We start from the raw sequence: 23,773 nt of genomic DNA, 5'->3' as shown, positions 1-23,773 counted from the left end.
AGGGAGGAACAAGAAGTCGCCTTCCCTCTGTTTTTCTTATGCATGAAGTTACCTTGATACAGGAGGTTGTACAGGTGCACTGAAGTCCTCCCACGCCTCGCTGTTTTTGTTGTTGCTCGGATGCTGGAGTCCCTTCCTTCCCCCCTGTTAATCACTGTCTCCAAGCTGCCTTTCAGAGACAGGAGCTACCCACGAGCGTAAAAGGCTGCCTGTGCTTTCCCCTCACGCTGGGTAGCAGAGGGCTGAGATGAAGGGGAACGCCAGAGGAGTAGAAAAATAGATGAAGGGAATTCTTCAGGAGAAGGACATACATTAGAGCATCCTGAGTGGAGAAAGTGACAGCCACAGATCACAGAGAAAAGAAAGGGAGAGACTGAAGAAAGGGTTCCAGTAGCAGTGGGTAGTTAAGGCTGCAGTGAAGGCAGTAGCTGTAGGTAAGGCTGTAATTAAGGTAGCAGCTGTAGTTAAGGCTGAGTGCTATTCTGCCATTAAAGCTTCAACTCAGTCATTTAGCTTTATATGAGAAAACTCAGCATCTAGCCCTCAGCCATCTTACAGTTGTTTACTCCTTGAGTGCAATTACATTTCCGGGGAATCTGCAAATCAGTTCATCAATTAATCCATCAGTTCAAATTATTAAGACTTGGAACCTTTAAGAGATCTTAATTTTAAAAAATGAAACAGACCGCTGTATTAAAAGGGCACAAAGATTGCAAAGTTAAGTATTCAGAAGTTAAGACTTGCTAAAGCAAAGCTTGCCAAGATGACACTGCCCTCAGCGGTCAGCCAGGCGGGCCGGGGACATGCTGCTGTCCCCGACACCTCTGCTCTGCTCGTGGCCGACGTCGGGAAGTCTGTACAACGTGGGGAAGTTCAGCGCCATGAAGGACAAGCCTGGGATAGAGGCAGCTGACTGACGGACTGGAGAACCAAATTCTCTCTGCCCCTGCCACAGAACCCTTCTGTGAAAGAAAATGAACAGGTGCCTTAAACTGAGGTGCTCACAGGTAATTACAAGTTGCAGGTTCCCCGTTTTCAAACTCACAGTGTGACACATCTGAAGTTTGATTTATGGTGTTCAGAAGTGTGCGGAGCCGCGGCTGTGGTCGGTAGGACTCTGCTCTCCCAGCAAAGGACTGTTATCAGGCCCTGAGTATTCTGATACCAGGCCCCAGAGCATCCAACTGGTTGTTAATTTTGAGTTTCATTTTGCAGAATCATGTGTCCTCATATAAATCAGATCAATGTGGCAAACGTAATACGAGAACAGTCTACTTCATATTTGTAAACCTAAGACACTATGATGAAAATCCTACCTAGCATTCATAGCAAGGCTTGAATGCAGTGAGCAGAAATTATGAATGGATCCATAAAATGAATGATGAGGAAAAATCAAATATTAAAAAGCTGTTTATTCAAAAAAGCACAGCATCCAAACACCAAATGAGGCAAAGATTTGTTGGGGAAAAGCTGTACAAGCTCGTAATTAATGGCCATACCCTAATGTGCATGGGCTAAGTTAATGTTATGCTGGCAATCTGAAGAATAGCACATCTTAAATTCTCAGTTCTTGATTTGGCAGACTTAAACCTCTTTTACCATACCCTGGGATGTATTATAGGGGAGGCTGGTATTAACAGTTATTAATAAGGTTGTCAGGTATTTCCCTTTATAATCCTCATTTTAAGTTGCTTACGACTTACAATCAATTTAACAACTTAACAACAATTTTCCTTGCTTTTCGTCTGCCTCAGACTGGTTTCATGTTTGTGTGTGCATGCTACCTAAGCCTAATCTAAATTAAATGTTTTTTCCCATAATGAAGGGAAAATTTCTATATCCTCAACTGCAAAGGGAAAACTTGAATATTTGTTTGCATCCTCTAGAAAAATGTACTCAAACTGCCACTAGAAAACTGCAGTTTGCATTTACTAGCTAAAACACTCTGCAGCATCAGGATCAAAATTCTACCTGCACTGTTAACACTTCACAGAACAGTTCTACCTGAAACCGACACTGTGAGCTGGCAGCTCGTATCACAAGGTACCAAACCTCAAACCAAAGGGAGTGCAAAACCAACAGGAAACAGATCTAGGATTGACAGCAACTGACCGGGACAACCAGGTAGGGGAAACTAGAGCTGGAACCTAAAAAGGATCTGGGATCTGAGGCCAAATATGGAGCTGAAATGACTGGGAGAAGTTGGCAAGACTGGAGTGTAAATCAGGGAAGGAGACGGAAACAGAGTGCTGGGAATCAAAGATCTCCATGAGATGGGGTAAAAAGTACTAATTCTGGCATTTCCAATTTTAAGAGTCTAACTTTGAAACCCTAACAGTAAGTGGATGCAGGACATCTGCATATGTTTTGGACAACATGCACCCATTTATTATAAAGGGGAAAGGATACAGAATCAATCATAGAATCGTTTGGGTTGGAAGGGACCTTAAAGATCATCTGGTTCCAACCCTCCTGCCATGGGCAGGGACACCTGCCACCGGACCATGTGCAGCATCTTGTCTTGTCATTAAAATCAGAAATGCTGCTTGGACACCGAGGTGTGTGGCAAGTGTGTGGCTCTTCTGAATTAACGGCTCATCACAGGTGTGCTGACACACCAAACACAGATGTAAGGGAATCTGGAGCTAGACGACCTCTGGTAGCATTTCTAACAAACACACAGTGCATTGGTTGTTATAAATACCCTGAGCTAAAAACGAGCCAGTAATCAGTCCTAATGAGAATATGTCCTTTTTCGTCTGATCGATCCAGGCAATCTGTGGGTCTGCAAAGTGCTGCTAGGAATTGCTAGGGAGAGCTGGGAGCAGGGTAATCGTGCTGGAGTTGGAAGTTGCTGTTTTCTGCCATTATGCCACTGACAGGTGCAAGGCTTTCTTCTCACTCTCAGTGAAATCCTAACCAGCATCGCTCATCCCACATGCACACAGCTTTCTGTATCAGGCCAGGGGTTCTCCTACAGAGACACCAACACAGGGAAACTGTTGCATACGGTCAGTTGTGGGAATGTCAGCAGTGGTCTCAGCCTCCCTACTGACTGCCTCTGCAGAGATGGGAGCTGGTGCTGGAGAAAGCTCCATGTTCATGTCAGCTCTGGCTGGCTCTTGGTCGGGATACGTTTGGAGGCAGGGAGCACAGAGGCTGGTACTGCTGTGGGCTCTCAGCCACCTGGCAGCGTGCAGCAATCTCCGTGCAGCAGGACTCAGTGTTTCAAAGTTGTGATGAGTGAAACAGAAGCGAAGAGATGGCAAAAAGGTTTCTGCAAGGGGCAATGAGGAATTTGGAAGGATCTTTGCAAACTCACAAGAATAGTAACTCAACAGTTTCCTCTTAAAATCCTTCATTTTAGCCACAGGCCCTCTTAGTTCACGAAAAGGGAACAAGGATCAGGGAATGCCCCAACCGTTTCTACTTTTCCAAGACTCCTATAGAAATGACTGAAATTTATGTTCAGAGCAACTTGAGCACTGCAATGACTCGCTAAGATGGAGAACTGAAGCAGAGAAAGGTAATTTATCTTGTCTAAGACCACCCTGAATGCCTTCAGCAGAGACAGAAATCAAGCTCAGATCACCTGGGTCTCAGTCCTGAGGTTTAACCATGAGGCACTCGCTCTTCTTGCCTAGTGACAACTCAGGATAGATTGGACAGTATCTACCATTCTGAAACGCTGCAAGGCAGCAGGCTGGGGAGAACTGTGGAAAGAGACGGGGAGTGTCTCTGCATGCCATTGCCTGGATGGGTGAAGAGGAGAAAAAGCCAAAGAGATCTAAAATACTAGCAGCAGCATCCTACCACATCTTCTGCTTCTCCCTTGTCCGCTGTTTGCTCGCAGACCTCCCCTGCTCCTGGAGGAATGCAGAGACTCACTGTGTTACTTTGGCATTGCAAGGACCATCGCTCCGTGAGACTGCCTCGCTGTGCAATGTCTGCCATAAACAGAATTATTCCCACAGACCCTACACACAGCTCCTCTTCCCCTCAAGGGTCTAAAGCCACGTGTTTAAAATGATGGCTTATTCCTCTGTGCTGCGTATATGCAGGATTCACACAATATACATTTCCAGTAACGGGGATTCATTACAATCAAGGCCTAACGTGCAGTCTGTCAGTGACAAATTATGTCAATGAAACAGCAAGTCCATCCTTACCTCCCTCTCCTACACAAACACAACTGGACTGAACTTTTGATTGTTTCCCCCAGGTAGGCACCAGTGCTGGAGAAAGCCATGCAGATGCGAGGAGCAGCTCTCAGAAAACACTAACTCTGAGGTATGCAATACAGCATACTTCAGGCTACGATATTATCTTCACGAGGCCAGACAAGGCTCTATGGTGACCTACAGCCTACCCAAACTTTGGACTAAACTTAGCACTTCACTTGTGACAGCAAAGAATTTTTGACTGCACTGTGCTGCACTGACAAAGTTAGCTGCATCACATGGCTCAACCCCATCTGATCCTCCCACTCTGACTGACAGAAATACCTGGAGACTCCTTGTGTGACTGTCAATGGAAATGTTACAGTTTCATCTCATTATCAGTGTTCACAGCACAGATAAAACCATTCTGGAAATTAACTTCTGGGTGCACTGAGGAGCATCTCATTAAAGCTCTGTACCTCAGCCATGATTCACTCTGTTTTGCTCCTTTTCATGCTGGCTGAAAGTACCAGCTACAGGGGTAGGTAAAACTGTTGCCTTGAAAAGCTCTGAGGTTGGTTACTGTGTGTGCTCCAAGGGAAAGGGAGTCATAACTGGATTGCCTTTCTTTGTGAACAGTGCGGCATATTGTTATATACTCCTTCCTTCCTTCCTTCCTCCCTTCACCCCCCAAACCAGAGAGATCACAAGACACCAGTATCAGCCATGCTGGGCTCCATGCCAGGAGAATTAATGAAGTGGTGTAATAGCTCACACGGAGGCCTAGTGATTGGCACCACACTTAAAATGCATCTGCAAGGCAGGAGATCATAGCGTTGCTGCTGTGTTCTGTTTATTACAGGCACATCTCTTCCGTCCCATTGATTTCTTTACTAGCGCGTTTTAAGGCCGCAGTGTGGGGGCTGGCTCTGCTTGAAGCACGGAGGTTTGAATTCCAGCACAGCTTATGGTAAGGAGCTCTCTCTTTGAGACTCTAGACCTGGATGACAGAGCCCGGTGCTAACAAGAACAGGAACCCTGCCGAGAGGTTCCCAAGGAGTTTGAAAAATCTTACAGGGCAATGTGAGCCCAGGTTGGTTTTTATACTTCCTCTTGTTCTTTCCATGGAAGCAAGTGGGGAAATTTTCTGTAAAGAGTGTAGAGGCGTTGTGGTAACTGCAGGGAGGACTTCATTTCCTAATCTAGGGGGGAGGTTTGAATGCAGCTACAAGCAACAGAGGTGCAGACTTGTAGCTCCTTGCTTTTCATCTGTGTTGTTAAGAGGTCAAATCCTGACTTGACACAGACAGAAGGAACGGGTGGATCTCAGTGTACTCATCAACCAGCATTCGATCACATCATGAACTTAAAATAATTTTGCTATCCATTATTCATGACTCGGAAAGCAGAGCTGTGCAGCTCGGGACTGAGAGGCAGTGGCTGGGCTGTGCAGGGGACCACGATGGCTCCACGGCTGCCCCGGCTGCCTGGGCTCAGAGCACGGACTGAAGGAACACGGACTGCAACCCGCTGGGGCCGCAGCGGGCCTGGAGTCACCGGAGTCACCGGGCCGAAGTCTGGATGGGAGGAGGCGGAAATCTGCCGGTACTGTCTGCAGCTCCAGTTGCTGCTGGATGCTGTAGCAAATTCAGACACAGCTGAAAGCTGGCGCAGTGGTGCCAGGCTGCAGCAGCTCAGTGCAGCTGCTGCCCTTGCTACAGCTCAGCGCAGCAGCCCCCTGCACAGTCAGCATGGCACCAAGGCTCAGCTCTGGGGGGCTTAGGGGGCACGGTCCAGTGGTGCCTCTAGAGGTGATGGTGATGAGAGGGCACTGCCCTCAGGGAGCGCGTCCCCAGCCAGGGACCCAGGATTTGCTCAGCTCTTGGGCTTATTATTGCTGGCTCCCTTAGAAATACCTAGAAAGGTCTTGAATTGCCATGGAAATGTTTTTAGATTGCCCCTGCAATAATCCTCCTAGCAGTCTCGCCTTGCTTGTAATTGCAAAGGACCCTGCTGCAGCCATGCATCACGTCAACTTACTGTCTTGCTGGGAAATAACGATGCATGGTGTAAGTCTGCAGGTCTTTATTGAAACCCTTACTATAGACAACTTTTGTCTGGAAGCTATCACTCATTTTTGCAACATGTTCTGTGACACTTACCCACAACTGGTTTCTAACAAGCTGTCCCCAACCTGCAGTGATGCCATCCCAAAGTCTGCTATCCGGATGTTGTTCTTTTCATCCAGCAGAAGGTTTTCTGGTTTTAAGTCCCTGTGGCTGTAAAGAGAGGATCAAAATGTGAGTTAAATTATCCACGACAGCTTTCCCACTCCAAAGCTTGTTCCTTACCCAGCACAGCATCCAACCTATTACATTTTAATTGATTTCAGTTTTTTTGCTGTCCCAGGCAGGAGAACACACATACCCAATATCCAGCCTTTGCAGTACTCTAAACGCACCCCAAATGCCCACTCCTGATGAATGCAAGGCTTGAGCCTGCAGTGTACTGCCAGGAAACGAAAATCTTCAACTTCCAGCAATACCAACACAATCTGAGGGAGAGACTGAGAGAAATAGGTAGGAGGAGAGTTTCAGCTTGGATTTAGGGCTGATACACTCCATCACACGCCTTGAGGTAGGAGGCAACACCATCAATACATTCTGTCAACAACAGGGAACAAAAGGAGCGATATCTAGAGAAAAAAAACATCCTTGATGTAAATGCTACTGCAAAAAGCCCCTATTAGGAGTTGTTTACATAGGCACATGGCTTTGAAATAATTTTGGGTAATTAGGTCTGATAGAGAAATCCCTTCAGCCCAGCACTGCTTATAACTGAGGGCGCCAGCAGTGGGAAATTAAGAGAGAGGATTCCCTCCTTTCCATCAAAGCTCGATTCTCTTATTATTTGGTAACATGGGAAGAGCCAGGCAGCCATGACCTTCAGGATGGCAACTCCTGCTTTCAATCAAAGGTTTCATAATTGACTAGTTTATTAATCTCCATTATCCGCAGCCAACACCACTGTGCAGCCACGTCTGCTTCTTAGTACTCAAGTGCCTCTGTACAACTATAACATTTACATGATTTTATATCCAAAGACAAAAATCTCGCACAAAATTTGTGATGACTTTGCTTTTTCCCCCCTTTTTATTTGCAACTCTCAAAGAGTCACAGAGATGAGAGAAGCACTTTGAGCAGACTAAAGCAGCAGCTCTTTTCTTGGTTTTGCCTATGAGTAGGCAAAACGAGCCTTTGATGTCTTGCTAATAAAAGGTCCAGATAGGAGCACTGACACCTCGCAGGCAGAGCGGCCAGCTCTGGTGGCCAGTCCCAGCTGGAACCTGTGGAACATGGGCAGCTGACAACACGTGCAAGGATCAGGCAAACAACAGTCATTTGCAACAAGGGGTCACTAAAACCATCACCCTGACCAGAAACTGAACTCAGTAAAAGAACCAGCGTTAGGACAGTCTAGTCCAGTGACACCCACGACGCAAGGCAGCCTTATCGTCAAGCCATGTCCTCTTCACTTTTTAAGACGTTCCTCTAGTACTCCTCCTGTACCAAAGTGTGATAGTACCTCTACACCACTGTAAAGAAGGACAGTCTCTGCCTTCTCAGAGAAACACGAGAGGTACGACAATGTCTTGGAAATTATCTCCCCTGCTCTGACGAGAAGATGGGAATGATCAGTTAGAGACAACTGGTGAACAACGCACAGCGATTCTGTGCAAAACCAGAGCACACTGGAACAGCACAGCTGGGGAGTGTAACAGGTGTTTCCAAGGCAGACTTCCAGCAAAACAGCACACATTCAAAGCAGGCACTGGTCATTTACCTTATCACCAAGTCCTATGTTTCCTTCCCCCCTCACTTTTTAAAAAAGCATAGAATTTGGTCTCCAATCTTATATAAACAGGATGAACCCTGCATGTTAACGTGGCCTTGTTAACCATGGGCAGACAATCCAGTAGATAAGGGTGCCATTCAGATTTGCACATATTTTCATCTGACAGAGCAAAGGTGCTTTATCAAATCTATCTTTCTCATAGAAATCAAAGTTTCAAGGTAACTGGAGACAGTATACTTATTAGCCATATAATAACTATCAAGATAGTCATACCTACTTGACAAAAAAAGCATGAGATCAGTGACAAGGAGATGTTCCAGAGGCAGTGAATGACCAAAAGAACCCCTGCATGCCACCATCAAGGACAGCAGTCCTGGACAAACGCAAGATCATCAACATCTGCCAAATGTGAACACGCTGCAGCTGCAACAGTGCAATGGAGAGCTCACAGTCCTGAGGCAAGCTGGGCAAGCTGGACACTAATGAGACAGTAGTGTGTGATTTAATCTTTCCTCCAGCAGACATCCTGGACAGTTCTCATCTTGCAACTGGTTTCATTAACGAGGTGCTGGGAAGATCTCATCTGACTGGGGAGATGCCCTGAAGTTCTCCTGTCTGAGGACAGTGGCAAGGAACAGCTCCCTGTAAAGCGAGCAGTGCCTGTTTGATGTGATGAAACAAGAAACCTCCCCATAGCTCCGGTGTGTCCTTCTGCTGTGCAGTGTGTGGTTTTTCAGTGGCTGTGGTTGGTTTCCAGTCTTGACCACTGCTCCTGGCTGACTGCTGGACAGGTAACATAGTGCAGAAGCTGAGGGTGCTGCTGTCTGTGCCTGTTCCACTGATATGCTGTTTGTGCCCCGACTGATATCACTCATACACGTTCAATCTATAGCAGGCATACTGCTGGCATGTGCCTTTTGTACCTAAAATTTGAAATTCTTTGCTTATACTAAACTCATGTAGCTCTTTTAGAAAGAAGAAAGAGAACTTGAAGGAATGATCAAGGCAGAGCACGACCTAAGTACAGGATGTCCACAAGCGTTTCTCCAGCCTGGATGCATGCTCACTATAACACATGTTATTTCAGGAAAATAGTGCAGCTAAAGGAAATGCAAAACTGCTCCCCTTCCGTGCCCCAGAGCTACCAGCCTTAGCAGACCTGCCACAGGCCCTGCCTGGAGCGGAACCTACACGAACCTTGAGCCAACCCCACTCCCAGTCCACCAAGAGGCAAAAGGAAGGGATGACACCTCTGAAAATGAGAACAGGATTCACTGGTGGAAAGGAGTCTCTGCCTCCCTATTTCATCCCGTCTTTGCATCAGCTGGGATCCACAGACAGATAGTTTTAGGCCTGGGTTATTAGGGAGAATCGAGTGGGATGATCAGGTTCCTATAAAGTGGTCAATATATTCAGGGTTTTTTTAGAGAGCCACTGCAAGGGAGAGAGGGAAAAGGGGGAGCCACCATCCACATTCCAAACACGGAGTAAGCCAAACCTCCTCTGCTGTGCGATGCTCTTCCATGAATGCTCAGCCTGCAGGGGCTGATGGTGGTCTTCAGGCAGAGGCCCTGACCCACCTCCCAGAGGGCATTCTGAAAGCTTTAAATTGGGACCTGGGGATCTGTGGGACTGGGATAGTATGTGTGAAAGGAAACCTGGGGTGGCAACACACCTTAAAGCTTTTTTTCTTTTTTGTCCTCTGGACACTCACCAAAATAAAAGCGGGAAAAATTATCAGCTCTCCACTATAGCCCACTGAGCAGAGAGGAGAGTGGGGACTCCGTCAGGAATTGTTACATTCATTGCTGACTGGGCCCTAAAATGCAGGAACTGTCATACCACAGTTTTGCGTTTCTCTGACCCTCCTCCACCCCTCTTTCAACACAGTCCCTAGTGCCCGGTACGGATGGTCCGCACAGGAATGTCATGGCAGCCTCAGTATTTGTTTTATATTGTGCCAGCACCCCTCTCAGAGATCAAGGTGCTGGTGGGATCAGGCAGTTGCTTGCACATTCAACCACAAGAGAATTTTATGCCCCAATGAAAATTTTCTTCCAGCTGGAACATTTCTCTGCTATCCATCTTTAGACCACTTCGAATTTGCCGAGGCAGCACCCTGGGGGGATAGAAGCCAGGCCAGGAGTCTGCACCACAGTGGCAGAACCAGCACCACTGCCACCGAAAATGAGACAGTGAAATGCATTTACATTTCCCATCTTTGTATTGCCAGCTTTTCAAACGCCAGAAGGAAGGGAGAGGAACATATGGGAATAGGGAAGGTTTGTTATAATTTACCTAAGAGCCCAGCAGCCTGGATAGCCTCATGCATTCATATTTGGGAAGAATTCTCTTGTGCCAAAATCAAACAAAACAAAACAAAACAAAAATCCCACCGTATGTGGTAATTACTTGGCATTAATGGAACATTGCAGAGTAAATGCATTTAATTTGGTCCCATTCCAGCTGATCTCTCTGGCTCTCCATGTCTTATATGACCGCATCAACTCCTCTCTCTGCAGGTGAACAGAGGACTCGTTACCCTTTCCTTGTTCGAAAGGCTCTAAAGCTGTAGGGGCTTTATCACATGGCTGGAAAATCAGAAGAGAAGAAAGCACCTTCTTTATTGACAAACACGGCAAACTCTCCTATTGAGCCCTGCATGTGCTGAGAAAGAACATGAAAGAGAAATGCAGCACTGCAGAAGCAGTCAGTGCAACCCTGATCGAGGGTGGCCACAGACTCCCAGAGCTTCTCAGCCAAGACAACAGAGCAAGAAGTTAGTACCAGGAGCCTGCGTATGGCAGGCTTTCGAAGGGAGAGCGCGTGAGTAGAAGCTGTGACAGGGGAAGCACACACCGTCAGCCTCTCTGCAACGTCCCTCTTTCACAGATGCCAGCAAAGGCTGTACAATTCTCTTGCAGAACAAGATGGATACAGAGAGAGGTCTGAAAAAATTGTCCCATGGAAATGGGCACAGTTCTCGGTGGTGATGCATAGAAAATGAAAGGCACACACATGCGTTACCATGTTCCAGCTTCCCGCTTACGCACCAGCCATGCTTGCTTTCCAGTCACTCCCAGCGATGCTATTCAGACAGCTCCTCTAGCTGCCTCCATCGCCTTTCCAGTCTGTCCTCCTGCTCTGGGAATACCCCCGTCTCTGTACTGCAGGCAATCGCAGCATACGTAAAAAAGAGAAGTAAAGCACTCTCCCTGTCACCCAGGGTTGGCAGAAGATTTTTGGAATCCAAGACTCCAGACCTTGGATTCAGAGGAGCTATGTCACCTGGCACGAGACGATGAACTAACCCATTATTTTAAAGTGATTATTGAGCTGAAACGTTCATATCAGTTTCTATGACAACTTATTGTAGGTCACAGATTTCTAACCCAAGAAACCTCCTAATTGGAGGAGTTGCAGGTCGTTTGTACTAATCAAATTGTTAGCTACTTTGAAAATGCTTTTCTTACTGACCCCAAACTCCCAGAAGGGCCAGACCACAGAATAATTGTTCTGTAGTATGCCTCTTAAAAGTGCCTGATGTGATGCAAATAATTTATCAGTAATAATTAATAGAAACAATATTTTTTTATTTTCCTGAGCAGAAAAAGCCTTTCATCTTATTTTTCTCTTGCTTCTGCAAATCAGATCCCAACTTTTACCTACCTACAGAAGAATCTTTGTTGAAAGCCATGGTTGCTATGCACAAATTTAGTAATTTCACAGAATTCTGCAGAAAAAGTAAATATCGTTATAGCTAGGAAAAAGGACAGCATCTATAAACCTATCAGGAGACCTGGAGAGGGTTTGTATGCATAAAACCTTGCTTACTTTTTAACAAATACTTCCACTATCTGTTAAAATACATTGTTTCTCCCTACCGACCTCAGCTGAAAACATATATTCATGTATTTCAATGCCGGAACAGACTGCCAGGTCTGATCACCACTACTGTACTTGCCAGAGAATGTCACCCGGTTATGCTTATGATACGATAATGCCATTTTTGACTTTTCAGTGGCTTATGTAAAGAAGTAAACTTACAAAAATACATGTTCTCTGACTTTAGCTGAGCTGGTAACTTAGCCCTTGGCATTGCAGATGCCGTACTTGATGGCTTTTCTCTGGTTCTCTGTACAAGGGAAATCTCAAAATTCCTCACTGTATTAGAATAAGTCTCAGTCACTGAATCCAGATCTGAAACTCCCAGATTTGGGCAATGATTGGTGAATCTTAGCTCTCAACAGGGAAAAAGGTACCCTTCTCGCTTCTAATGGTCCGAAAGAAAACTTGAAAACCTAAAGACTTGATGACCAGAAAAAAACAAACTGAACCAGAAACCAACCTGATTAAACACCACAATTTCTAGACCAGTTTCACATCTGGAGGCCTTAAGTCACGATTTTGAAGCGCCCAGCTGCTGCAGTCCTAAGCTTGCGACAGCCCATCCCTGCAGAACGCCCCAGCGGGCTCCTTACAAGCGACGCAAGGCAGAGCAGGGGTCCTGAGGGGGGTGGCACCACCTGACAGAACATGGCACCTGGATTCTTTGGCGTTCTCTGCTCCTTGAAGACACCCCAGATTTCTCCCTAAAAGCCTGCTGGCAGTGCTCTGCAGCTCCTGCCTGCGGGAATGTACCGGCGGCGTTGGGACTACTGCTGTGAAATCCTGAAGCGGTATTTGATGAGAAGCTGTGTGCCCCCTGCACTGAGGGAAGAACTCAAGGCAAAGTCAAACCAAGCTCTTCCTCACTGCCTCAGCCCTCCCAGTCACACAGCCCCCCTCCCAGTCACACGGCCCCCTCCCAGTCACACGGCCCCCCTCCCAGTCACACATGGACGCTTCAGCCCTGTGCTACTCAAGCACAGCCCCAGGCAGTGAAAGGAGAAAGGACCCTCATAATTGTCATTTATCAATATTCATAGAGAACCTGCCTTAACCCCTCTTGTGCATGATCGGGGAAAAAAAAAGAAAAAAACCACCTCAAAATGAAACCCAACCAAAATAAAAATAAAATGAGCTAATCATCTGGCTGCTCAGTACCGCGGGGGATTTCCTTCCCGTGTCACCGCTGCCCCGCGCAGTAATTGGCATTATCTGTTATCTCTGAAGCCCTAATCAGGTTTGCCACGGGGCACTCTCTGTAATCATATTTTTATTTGTCAGCCTGCCAGCCGCAGGCCCCGAGCGCGAGCTGGGCCGAGGCACGAGCCCGCCGCCCCCCGCGCGCGGCGCCAATCCGGGCTCGCGCCGGTGATGTCACGCGCGGCCAATGGGGCGCGCGGCAGCCCCCGGCCCGCCCTCCTGCAGCATCCCGGAGGGGGGGGGGCTCGGCCCGGGGCCGGGGGGCTGCGGCGTCCGGGGGGGATGGCGGCGGCGGGGCCGCGCTGAGCCGCCCCGAAGGCCCGCAGCTTGGGAGACCGGGCCCGCGCCGCCGGGGGAGCGGCGGCCGGGGGGGACCGTGGGCTCATCGCCGAGGGAAACTGCCCCGGCCGGGGCGGCCTCGCGGCGGCGGCCTGGCAAGGCCAGGGGTGCTGAGCGCCCCGGCCCGGCGCGGCGCAGGGCGGGAAGCACCGGCAGTGGCGGCGCCCGCTGAGCCGGCCCGGCCAGCTCGGGCACAGCACCGTCTGCGGGAGCCCGTGGTGCCTCCGCACGAGGCGGGCTGCTGGCACCCACGGGTGCCTGCGGGTCCTGGCACCTGGTGCTACGTACACAGCAGTGGCCCTAAAGGGCCCCACAGCGCGTTGCCTATAAGCTTTCCCCCGTGGCCAACCTGTACCACAAAACCCTGGTAAGTGGCTGCACCTCGGAGCGAGGCACATCAAATACTGCCCCGCTGCCTCCATTAAATAAAGTAAGAACGCAAAGCTCATACTTTGGGAAAACTGCACACAAACAGACTAAGCTCCAAAGTGTATTCTGCTTCCTGGTCTGAGCTGCTTGCTTGTAAACACCTCTCAGACGCAGGCGATCCCTCCACGCAGTAGCAGCAGAAGCCTTTTACTGACGGGAGGATTGGGGAATCCTTTCTGATTCTTTGATCCAGGAATCCTGCTGCATCAGTACATTTTGAGCGCTGAAAGCTGAATGCGGTTACATACTGCTGTGAAAGTAAGCCACAGGTATTTCAGTGTTTTGGGAGGTCCGGGAAGAAGATGGGACAGTGACATGGGGCTGGGGACACCAGGCTATCAATCTGTTCTGCCAGTAGGTTAGAGGCACCCACGTTTAGTCATTAACCAAAGCTGAAGCCTTCATTTTTCAACGTGGTCATAACTGGATAACCTGGCTGATGAGATGATTTGTCATTTCACTGCCCCACGACAGGACAAGGTCAGGCTTCATTGCTTAGGAAAACACATTAACTTTTATACTCACACACATGCACACAACTATATTTATGCATGCTTTGATTTTTGAAAAGGGTTTAATGGTAACTGTCCAGAATAGAACACAGAGTCTAATATAACACAGACCACACAAGTCTCAGAGTGACCTGGAGGGAGGGAGAGCTTATGATTTACTGCTAATTTATTCAGCACAAGATGCTAGTCAAGTGGGAGCTGGCAAGGAGACAGGGGATTTACTTCTAAACAAGACTACTGCCCACAATCCAATATGTTTAACAGAGGAAAATGGGTTCCTCAGGAGAGATGTGCACTCTGTCTTGGAAATTGCACATATCGTCAAACCTGCAGAGGTGCTTGTCTGTCTGACAGCCTCACCAGAACCCTCACTCAGTTTATTAAAGTCTGCCACATCAAGAGGCATCCATCACATGCCCAAAGGACTAGTATGTATGCGTATATAATGCATGTTCTCATAGAAACTTCTATCCCGATGGAAATTCATGTTTTTCTGGAATATTCATTTGGAAGAGTAAATAATTTCTCTTCAGTTGTACTTCAACATTTCTGAGTCTTCTTGGATTGGGTCTCTAAGCGTTAAGCCAAGTAGGGAACAGAAACATGTCTGTATGCAATCCGTCAGTGCTTACGCTGCCTAGCCTACACAAAAATTAACAGCTGTACAACCTCCCAAGGATTATGCTGATTGTAAGAAGGTCATGATCACTCAATGCAGTTCACTAGCAGGGAGGAAAAATTGTGGAATTCCGGAATTAAACTTGACAGAGGTCTCTGCCAACAGAGAAAACTTAGATCCTCTGGGTAGGGCACGCGACCTGCCCTTGGCTCCTCTGAGAATTTCTCTGACCATGGTAACCCTGCCTGCGCCAGGCAGCCGTTATCCTCAGGACCTTCTCACCCAGATCTACCACCTCGGAACTGCATCTCTGGCTAACAGTATACTTTTCTTAATATATCGTCAAGAAAGGCTCTTACTTCCCTTTCCATTTATTAGAAACATGCTCTCTTTCAGATTAACATTTCCTGTTGAAATGAGTCAGAGATGTAGAGGGAGGGGGCTAGAAGACCAAGTGAAACATTTAGGCATCCTTTTTTGGTGCGAATACCTAGTTTGCAAGTTCTCAGCACAGAACTGGGGGTGCAGAGAATCCCTGTACAGTCACTGAGAAGTAACCGCACAGTGACCGTGCAAATCCAGCTCTGCAGGATCTGTCAGTGGCCCTCGGCCGCTTGGGGGGGGGGGATCTGTGGCCGTCTGGGGCTGTGGAGAAGCAGCCACACGGACATAATGCAAATGGTCTCCCTCCGCCAACCTCACTGCCAGGAGCTGCATTTCTGAGAAATAAGTGGGCGGTTGCGGGCCAGCCACTATACAGAAACTCTTGTGCTCAGACTGATTATAACAACTTGATTTCAGTATAATTTAAATTACCTAAACTTGCTGAAGATGAAGGAGAAACTGGTCCAATTTAAAACGCCACCTGAAAAGCACAGGTTAAACCACACCTGATGGTCAAATTGTACGATGGAGTTAGTGAATATCAATAGCAGTCAGATCAAGGAAATTCTTCCCTACTGGAAAGGAAATTAAAGGCAACAGTGACTCAAATGCCCAGAAGGGACTCAGTGAAGGTTGCCAAAAGCCAGCAGGTTTCCAAAAACTGAAGGAAGCCACAAAATGACTTTGCTGTATTTGTAATTGTCCAAAGTTTCTTCAGGGATTCATTTTGATATAGTGCATGTAATTCTCGGTTATTAGCAAGTGCCACAAGAATGATGGAAATTCAGCTGCTTTTCCTTGGTGGTTTTGGTTGTCCTGGTTAAAGCATTCCCTGTGAACGAATTCTCCTCCAGCGAGAAATGACAATCTTCTCCATGAAATGTCTATCTGTGACTGATGCACTGTCTCACAGATGGCCAAGAATCTAAAAACACATCAGCACTTTACACAATGCTTTTAGAGCTTTACAACATCAGTTACTTAAAAGTATCAAGAAATAAGAGCTCTTTATCCTGTGCTTTTATGTAACGGCTAGCTCCCGTTGGAAATGGCTGTACTCACCATATTGAATGACTATGGCAGAAGTCTAAAGCAGAGATGATTTGTCGGAAGAACTTCCTGGCTTCTTTTGGCGTCAGTCTTCCCTTTTTTACGAGATAGTCAAAGAGCTCGCCACCTGACACATGTTCTAGCACCAAATACCTAGAAAATAACAAAGCCAGGATTTTGTAAGCACATTATCATACCACGTCACTCACACAATTATACACAAACACACGGTCAAGGAGAACACTTCTGTAAAGAACAGGGGAAGAGAATCAGAATTTTAAAATCAGGGGTGATTAATATTTTTAACAGGGGTTCTGCAAACTTCAGGCATGCCACTGTTGGATTCAGTGTTCAATATAACAGTGAGGGATAATCCAGAAGCCAAAATTGCCTCAAAAGACCAGGAGGGGAAGAAGAGAATAATCAGGTATAAGCTTTCACAGCAGCTCTTAAACCTACAGTGGAATAAGACGGCATGCTAGGAAGCCTTAACCAAGCTGTCAATTCCTTTATAAAACTGTTGTGGTGAAGCTGCACTCACATACTGTTCTGTCTTGCTGAGAACCAGAGAGATGTCAACAAAATAGAGGGAAAGAAAAAAAAAAAAGAAAAAAGGTGAATAGTTTAGAATATGAAAAAAGATAAGAACAACTATATGCATGCAGCCTATGTAAGGGCTTCAGCTTTTGCTGCTGAACAGCAATGATTTGCTGGAGTAGCTGCTCTCCCTTGCAACTCACATGTGAAAAATGTGACACTGAGTGAATAAATGTGGCACAACAGGGACCCAGGAGCAAGAGAAGAAACCTCAGACCTCACACAGCACTCCTGGCAGGCAGAGAGAGAAGCAGGAGATCTTCTGGAAGGAAAGGACTTGCCATAGATGGGCTATCTTGTTGTAAGTAGGGGTAATGAAAGGCAACTAAGCAGAGGAAAACTTAGTATAAATCTCTGGAATGTTGCCTAATAGTGGGAACGAAAGTTTCCCCACGGCAGTAGCAGGAACACCATCAACTGAACCATTTAAAAAGAAACCAGATATAATATGGACAAAGCAATAGGCTTCTGTTGGCAAGAGGATTGCTGGAAACCTCCGTGGACTTTTTCCATCTCTACTGTGATTTTGTGCTCTACTGTCTCCTTGCTTGTTTGCCCAGCTTACACTATTCTAATACAGAACGAAGAAATTACGCAGTGAGATTACTTAGTCAGAATCTGAAAGTATAGTATAAACAACAGATTATTATTCTTTTTACTGAAAAATCGCTTTTGTTCTTTGGCTCTGCTAGCTGGTTACACCCTGAAGGAGAGGCAGGAACCTGTACCCTCACTGCCTGACCCCCCTGATGCGAGTTACAGGGTCGCATGGCAAGGCTTGTCATCTGAAAGGTGCTTTCTGTAAAGCAAGAGCGCAAGGGGGAACAGGGCATTCCAACCTTTGGCAGATGGTTTGAGAAACATCACCAGAACACTTGCAAACAAGAATTAGGTCTTTTTCCAAATTTTGAATGTAATTCTCCGTCCCCTCCTCCAACAGCACAGCAGCCCAGGCTGGACATGATGTGCTGCGTGACCCCCATCCCTCAATGCCTTGCTTTACAGCAAGCTAGTTTCACTGCCAGTATTAATCCAACTCTTCAAATCTGTGTGGACAATGAAAATCATTAATTCAGGATACTGTCTTTTCTGTACCTGACGCAGTATAATCTCAGAGGAAATTTCTAAATTTGAAATGGAAAGAGGAGATTATTATACATTTGGGGGTTAAACTATTCCTTTTTCCCAACGTTTCCGAAAAGATGGAACAGTAGGAAGACTAAAAGCTGCTCTGAGGAAAGTAAAATTGGCTTAATGATGACAGCGTTAGCCTTGAAGTTGCAAAAGTGGGATGTGAGCTCCTGGTCCATCATCGGCTCCTGTGTGAGTTCCTTGTGTCAGCTCCCAGCCAGCACAAGGAAAAAGCACTTCCCTGCCTTACAGAAATGCAGCAGGAGGCAGACATTAATACTGTCTTGCCAGCTAAGTAGTACGAAAGCACAAAAAAGGGGGCAATAAAATGAAATTATAAACTTTAGGGAATTAAAATGGTATTTTCTGCATTTTTTTACCAAAATAGAAACAGTTACAAGAAATATGGTAGTATTGACATTTTTTTCATTAAAATGACTTAAAAAAAAAAGAGAAAAATCTTGACTTGAAAATCACATTTGGAATATGTGGATTATCTTCTCTCCAAGCACTGCCTACTGAGTACACTGGTAATTCAGAGATCACTGTTTATCCACACTACGTTTTTTGAGCAGGACATAGAACTGTGCAGACGGAAACCATGGGCACTGGGGTGCCCACATGTTCAAGTCCCAATCCTCACTTTCCCAAGCCTTGGCTAACGTGGTCTGGTAAGGGGGTTTGCTATATAACTCATTCTCCTTCGCACACTAGCGACAGATCTGGCTAACTATCCCATATGGCAGATCCAAGCCTGGCACAGAATCAATCCTAAAATTCTCCTTGACAGCTCCCTCTCTCGCTGTGCCCAGCAGAAGCTGGATACAGCAGTGCATCTTGCCCCCAAAATTCAAATTGCTAGCTGCTTTCTTTTTCTGGGAGCTATTTTATGAAGCTGATTGCAGTTACAGGCATACGAAACACCCTCCACGCTGGTTTCAAATGCTCAGTTTTGGAAAATTACAGACCCAGCATTTCTGTCACCCACAGCAGGAACTGCAAAGCAATTTATTTTCATCAACTTCATCTTATTAAAAACACTCAACAAAAATGCACTGACACGTTGTATGAAAAATAAAACAAATTGAAAGACAGGGAGCATTTACAAGGTTATTCATTTCTGCTTGCCACCTAGAAGCACCAGATATAATAATGGAAATGAACAGGGGAGAACATTTGAAAAAGATTTGTGCCTATGACAAGTCAAGGGACGCAGAGAAGCACAGCGACGATGTATTCTGATCTGACAAAGCCCCCAACGTGACAGGAGTGAGAAGGACGACAAACACATTTCCCAGTGGTCAAGTGCAAGAAATAAATGCTGCAGGGATCATTCCACAAGTACTATGTGGTTATGTTGCAGCTAGGATTTCTGAGTTTGGATCTGGAGCTGGCCACCTGCCAACCCTATTACCTCCAGTGCGATGCATTTTATTTTTTTTAGGACAGCCCCCAAGTAGAAGATTTTTGATTAAACAAGGGCATAATTCAGCACCTGCCTCCATCCCTATGCAAGCCAATGTTTTGCTGGCGCATTACATGGCACAATAGTAGTACACATGTTATTTCCAAACAGGCCAACAAGGGGGGTTTAAACATTTCCAGGTGTTGCACCGATTCTAACCATCACTGTGCAGCTTACACAACCCCCACTAAATGCTATGTATCTGTCCATCTGTGTACGTGTGAGTGTGTTTGAGTGACCCCATAAAAGAAGAGAATACGTGCTCTGAAAAGCCGAACAGAAAAAGCAAAGGAAAGAAAGAACATTATTCCAGAGGCTGGAAAGTAAGGCACACAGGCACTACGCCTTCCCTGAGAATCTGTGGCACAGAAGAGAATCCAGATCTCCTGAGTTCACGTCAGCATCTAAAATCCTTTACTTTAGCAAAGTGCTATAGGATTGGAAGTATGTCAATGCCAACTCTTGGAGGATCCAGGAGAAGGTAAATAACACATAGCCTGCAGGGGAGAAAAACACTAAGAAGTATTTTCCTGAGTTTCCCCTTACCTTTTATCTTTCCCAGATATGATAGGTTCTCATCTCGCTACAGTACTCCTTTTCCCATTTATGCTAAGGAGGTGAGTGAACTCTAAAAATCCTAGAACAGTAACCAGAACTAGTCTCCTTTTCCATTAGGAGATGAAAAGTAACTTACTGGTGAATTAAGCTTTTTTAAAAATCCTGTCTACATAAGATTGACAGCATCAGTCTTCCCACTGTAAAAACATAGGAATCCCTGCTCTGTAATAGCCATTGCAGGAAGGTTCAGGGAAAGGAAAGAGCCAGCCTCTGGCTGGCAGCATGCACGCTACCTGCTGTGATAATACAGAGAGGAGCTATATTAGGACAAAAGACTCTGTAAGAGCACTTAGCTCTCAAATCTTGGATGCTCTGGACACACACCAGCTCTTCTAATCCTTACATTTCACATGACAGAAGCTTTACACGTTATTAACCTCCTGTTCTTTACTGATAGGGAGTTGCAAAGCCAAGTGACTTGCCCAGGGTTACAGCCACCCAGTATCAGAGCTGGGATTAGCACCCATGGTCCCTTTTGCCTTCTGCTCCACGCTGTCCCCATCACCAATTTCCCCTCTGCTTGCTAGGAGACTAGAAAAGCGAGAAAACATGATGTTTCTGCAACTCAATATGAAGCCGAGTGCCTGTGGTGTTAAATTCTCGATTACTGGCTTTCCTCACCAGATACATTCTTCAAGAGGTTGCAAAACTTTTCACGGGCCACTGACTGCTTTCAAACAGACACCAAGGTACACATCTTGCATCGTATCTCATGTCCTGCCAAGACGTGAAACTAAAAAACTAACTCTGGTGAAATTTTTTTAAATACCCAGGCAAATGATTCGGTGTTCTCACAAGACGCCCTCCTGCACTTGGAAGAGCATAATTATTAATGACAGAGCTACATCATCATTTTTCGTCGGCTCCTTCCTGAAGACTGCTGTGATGCCTGACAACAGCTTGGACTCCCCCATCACAGGGTCTCCCGCAGCTGCTTTGTGTTTGGAGGGCAGGCTGACCCGGGCATTGGCTCTGTTTTGTCCCATTCTCATCCAGTGCCAGCACAGCAAGGTATGACCAGATTGCCTTTGCACTACAATACTGCGAAGACATCACTTAAAACAGCAACAAAGAGACTTTTGGTGATGATTCCTCCTTCCCATCTGGTGGACTATGCTACAGCTTCTTAAAGGCTGCCTTCGCTGAAGCCCTAGGGAGCTTCGAGGAATAACTCACAGAGCTCTCACCGAGGCAAGGCAGCTACATGCTACCTCCAAAGCAGGACTGTTAACAAAAGAAATAGGCTGGCTCTGAGCAATGCCTACAAAATGCTGTTAAAGAAAGACTAACTGGCACAAAGGCCATCAGGGCTATGCATCATGGGATATTTATGGTAAAATAACAACAACAACAAAAAATCACCCAAACAAAACACACCAGTTGTGATCTGTAAAGAACGAAAAGCCATTAGCAAGAATGGTGTGAAATACTAGAATTCTTGCCTGTCCTGGGTTTGGCTGGGATAGAATTAATTTCCTTCCTTGTAGCTGGTACAGTGCTAGGTTTTGTGTTTACTATGAGAGTAACGCTGATAACCCGCTGATGGTTTAGTTGCTGCTGAGCAGCGCTTACTCTAAGTGAAGGACTCCCCCGTTCCCCGCGCTGTGCCATGAGGAGGTGCACAAGGAGCCGGGAGGGAGCAGAGCCAGGACACTGACCCGAACTGGCCAAGGGGCTATTCCGTACCACAGAGCATCACGCTCGGTACATACACTGGGGGTGGGGCTGGCTGGGGGCTGCCGGTCACTGCTGGGGGGCTGGCTGGGTGTCAGTCCGCGGGGGTGAGCAACTGTGTTGTGCACCGCTTGTCTTTCTTGGGGTTTATTTCTCTCTCTTTTTCTTTTTGTTACTATTATCATTATTGTTATGACTATTATAATATTTTGCCCTATTTCAATTACTAAACTGTTCTTATCTCAACCCATGGGGTCTACCTTTTCCTGACTCTCCTCCCCATCCCACCAGGAGAGGCAGTGAGCGAGGTTGTGTGGTACTTACTTGCTGGCCGGGGTTTAACCACGACACAGCCAGATGGGATTGCCACAGCAGCCCATCACCGTACACCCCAGTGTGGGTATGCGGCTCCAGTTTTCTCAGCCTTATAGATGAAGACAACTTATGAGACATTCACAGCTACACAAATGAGGTCCTCTGGGACAATACAAATGTATTTATTATAAAAGTGCTAAATGAATAGAGGTCTTTAGATGAAAGCTCATACTGGAACACAAATATTTCAGGTAAGCATTATAACTGCAAAAAACCAAGAGTAACAAGAAATACTCTCTGGTGCTCTAGGAATGGCAGTCAATTCACATAGCTTCTTGTTTTGCTCAGGCAGTAGAGGGTTTCCTCATACGGGCATGTGCTTAGCTGTCTGTTAGGGAACCAGTTAATAATCCATCTTTTTATTAAATGCTATGATATTTACACATATGACACACAACCTCTCTTAAACCTAAACGAGTGTGCTGGTCTTCTACATGAGCCCGAACATACCGCGGGGTACATCACACACTGCTGGGTGATGTTCTAGGACTTTTACTGTGCCAGAAGTCAGACTGGATATTCACGTGGCACTGGCCAGCTTTTAAGATGCCCAACTTCAGGCGTGCACTCCAGCACCTTGCAAACCCCGGTGCAGTTATATAGAAAGAGATACACAAGAAGACATGAAAAATCAGAGTGTTTCTGTTTGCTTTCTGTATGCTCAAGAGTTTACCGTTTTGTGATGCCTATGGGTAAGACCTTTCATGAAATGACCACCCCTGCTGAGAAGCTCAGGTACCCTGGTTTATCACTTAACAGTTGATACTTGAAAATCACGAGCATAACCCTAAAACTGCGGAACACGGCATGGCGCAAGACACTGCGGAGTTGATGCAGATGTCTAAGCAATTACCGAGGGCAGGGACACATATCAGGCAGGGATCTCCTTTGTAAAGACAGATACGTCTTTAGTTCTTTCCTGTGCCTATGTTTGTTAGTGCCAAGAGCTGTAAAAACCTCTTGAAGTTTGGCCACAGAACTGAATACTGATGGCACCGGCTGCCGCACAAGCGGCACGTGCTCGGCACTGCCACCAGTCCTGCTGCGCTCTGAACCATCCCACCGTAACCCACAATCCTCGGCAGATTATTCACAAGAAAATCACTCCTTTTGACCAATTCAGCGAAGAGCTAGAAGATTCATTACATTTCAAAGCTGTGGTGAATCAGCAAGGGATCTGTCTGGAGCAGCAGGCTGCCAAAGAAAAGCCTCTAGAAGAAAAAAAGTCCTGGCAATGCCTCTTCCATGCTACCACCCTACTTGCAAAATGTCCTTCCATACATATATGAAGGGATATATGTGTAGCAGGCGGGAGGTTAAAAGCTGCCCAGCCAAGACTGACATGTTGTAGTTCTTTTGACAGTTTTTTCACTGCGCTGTTTTCTATTGATTAAATAATCTCTATCAGATATTAAGCCCCTTGTTATTGGCGCAGCCTATAAATTATTCAGAAGTTATATAAATTCTTATGGCGGGC

At 46.3% G+C, this 23,773-nt stretch overlaps 1 protein-coding gene and 1 long non-coding RNA gene across 16 annotated transcripts in view; one reads left to right on the top strand and one right to left on the bottom strand.

Annotated features, from left to right (window-relative positions):
• Positions 1–23,773, bottom strand: part of BRSK2 (BR serine/threonine kinase 2) — a 315,722-nt gene that overhangs the window by 78,360 nt on the left and 213,589 nt on the right. For all 15 annotated transcript variants that reach the window (XM_027808783.2, XM_027808785.2, XM_027808786.2 and 12 more), the window contains exons 4-5: positions 16,449–16,589; positions 6,323–6,439 (exon numbers count right to left, since the gene is read on the bottom strand). In XM_027808783.2, the coding sequence (XP_027664584.1) occupies positions 6,323–6,439; positions 16,449–16,589 (258 nt within the window). The remainder of the gene's footprint in view (positions 1–6,322; positions 6,440–16,448; positions 16,590–23,773) is intronic.
• Positions 16,598–22,334, top strand: LOC129736943 (uncharacterized). Its single transcript, XR_008734185.1, has 3 exons — positions 16,598–20,110; positions 20,872–20,936; positions 21,021–22,334. It is a non-coding gene; the product is annotated as an uncharacterized LOC129736943 (long non-coding RNA).

Source organism: Falco cherrug, chromosome 10 (genome assembly GCF_023634085.1).
Source record: "Falco cherrug isolate bFalChe1 chromosome 10, bFalChe1.pri, whole genome shotgun sequence".
Taxonomy (NCBI): domain Eukaryota; kingdom Metazoa; phylum Chordata; class Aves; order Falconiformes; family Falconidae; genus Falco; species Falco cherrug.
Note: the sequence above shows the minus strand (reverse complement) of the source record. Positions and strands in the feature narration are given on the sequence as shown.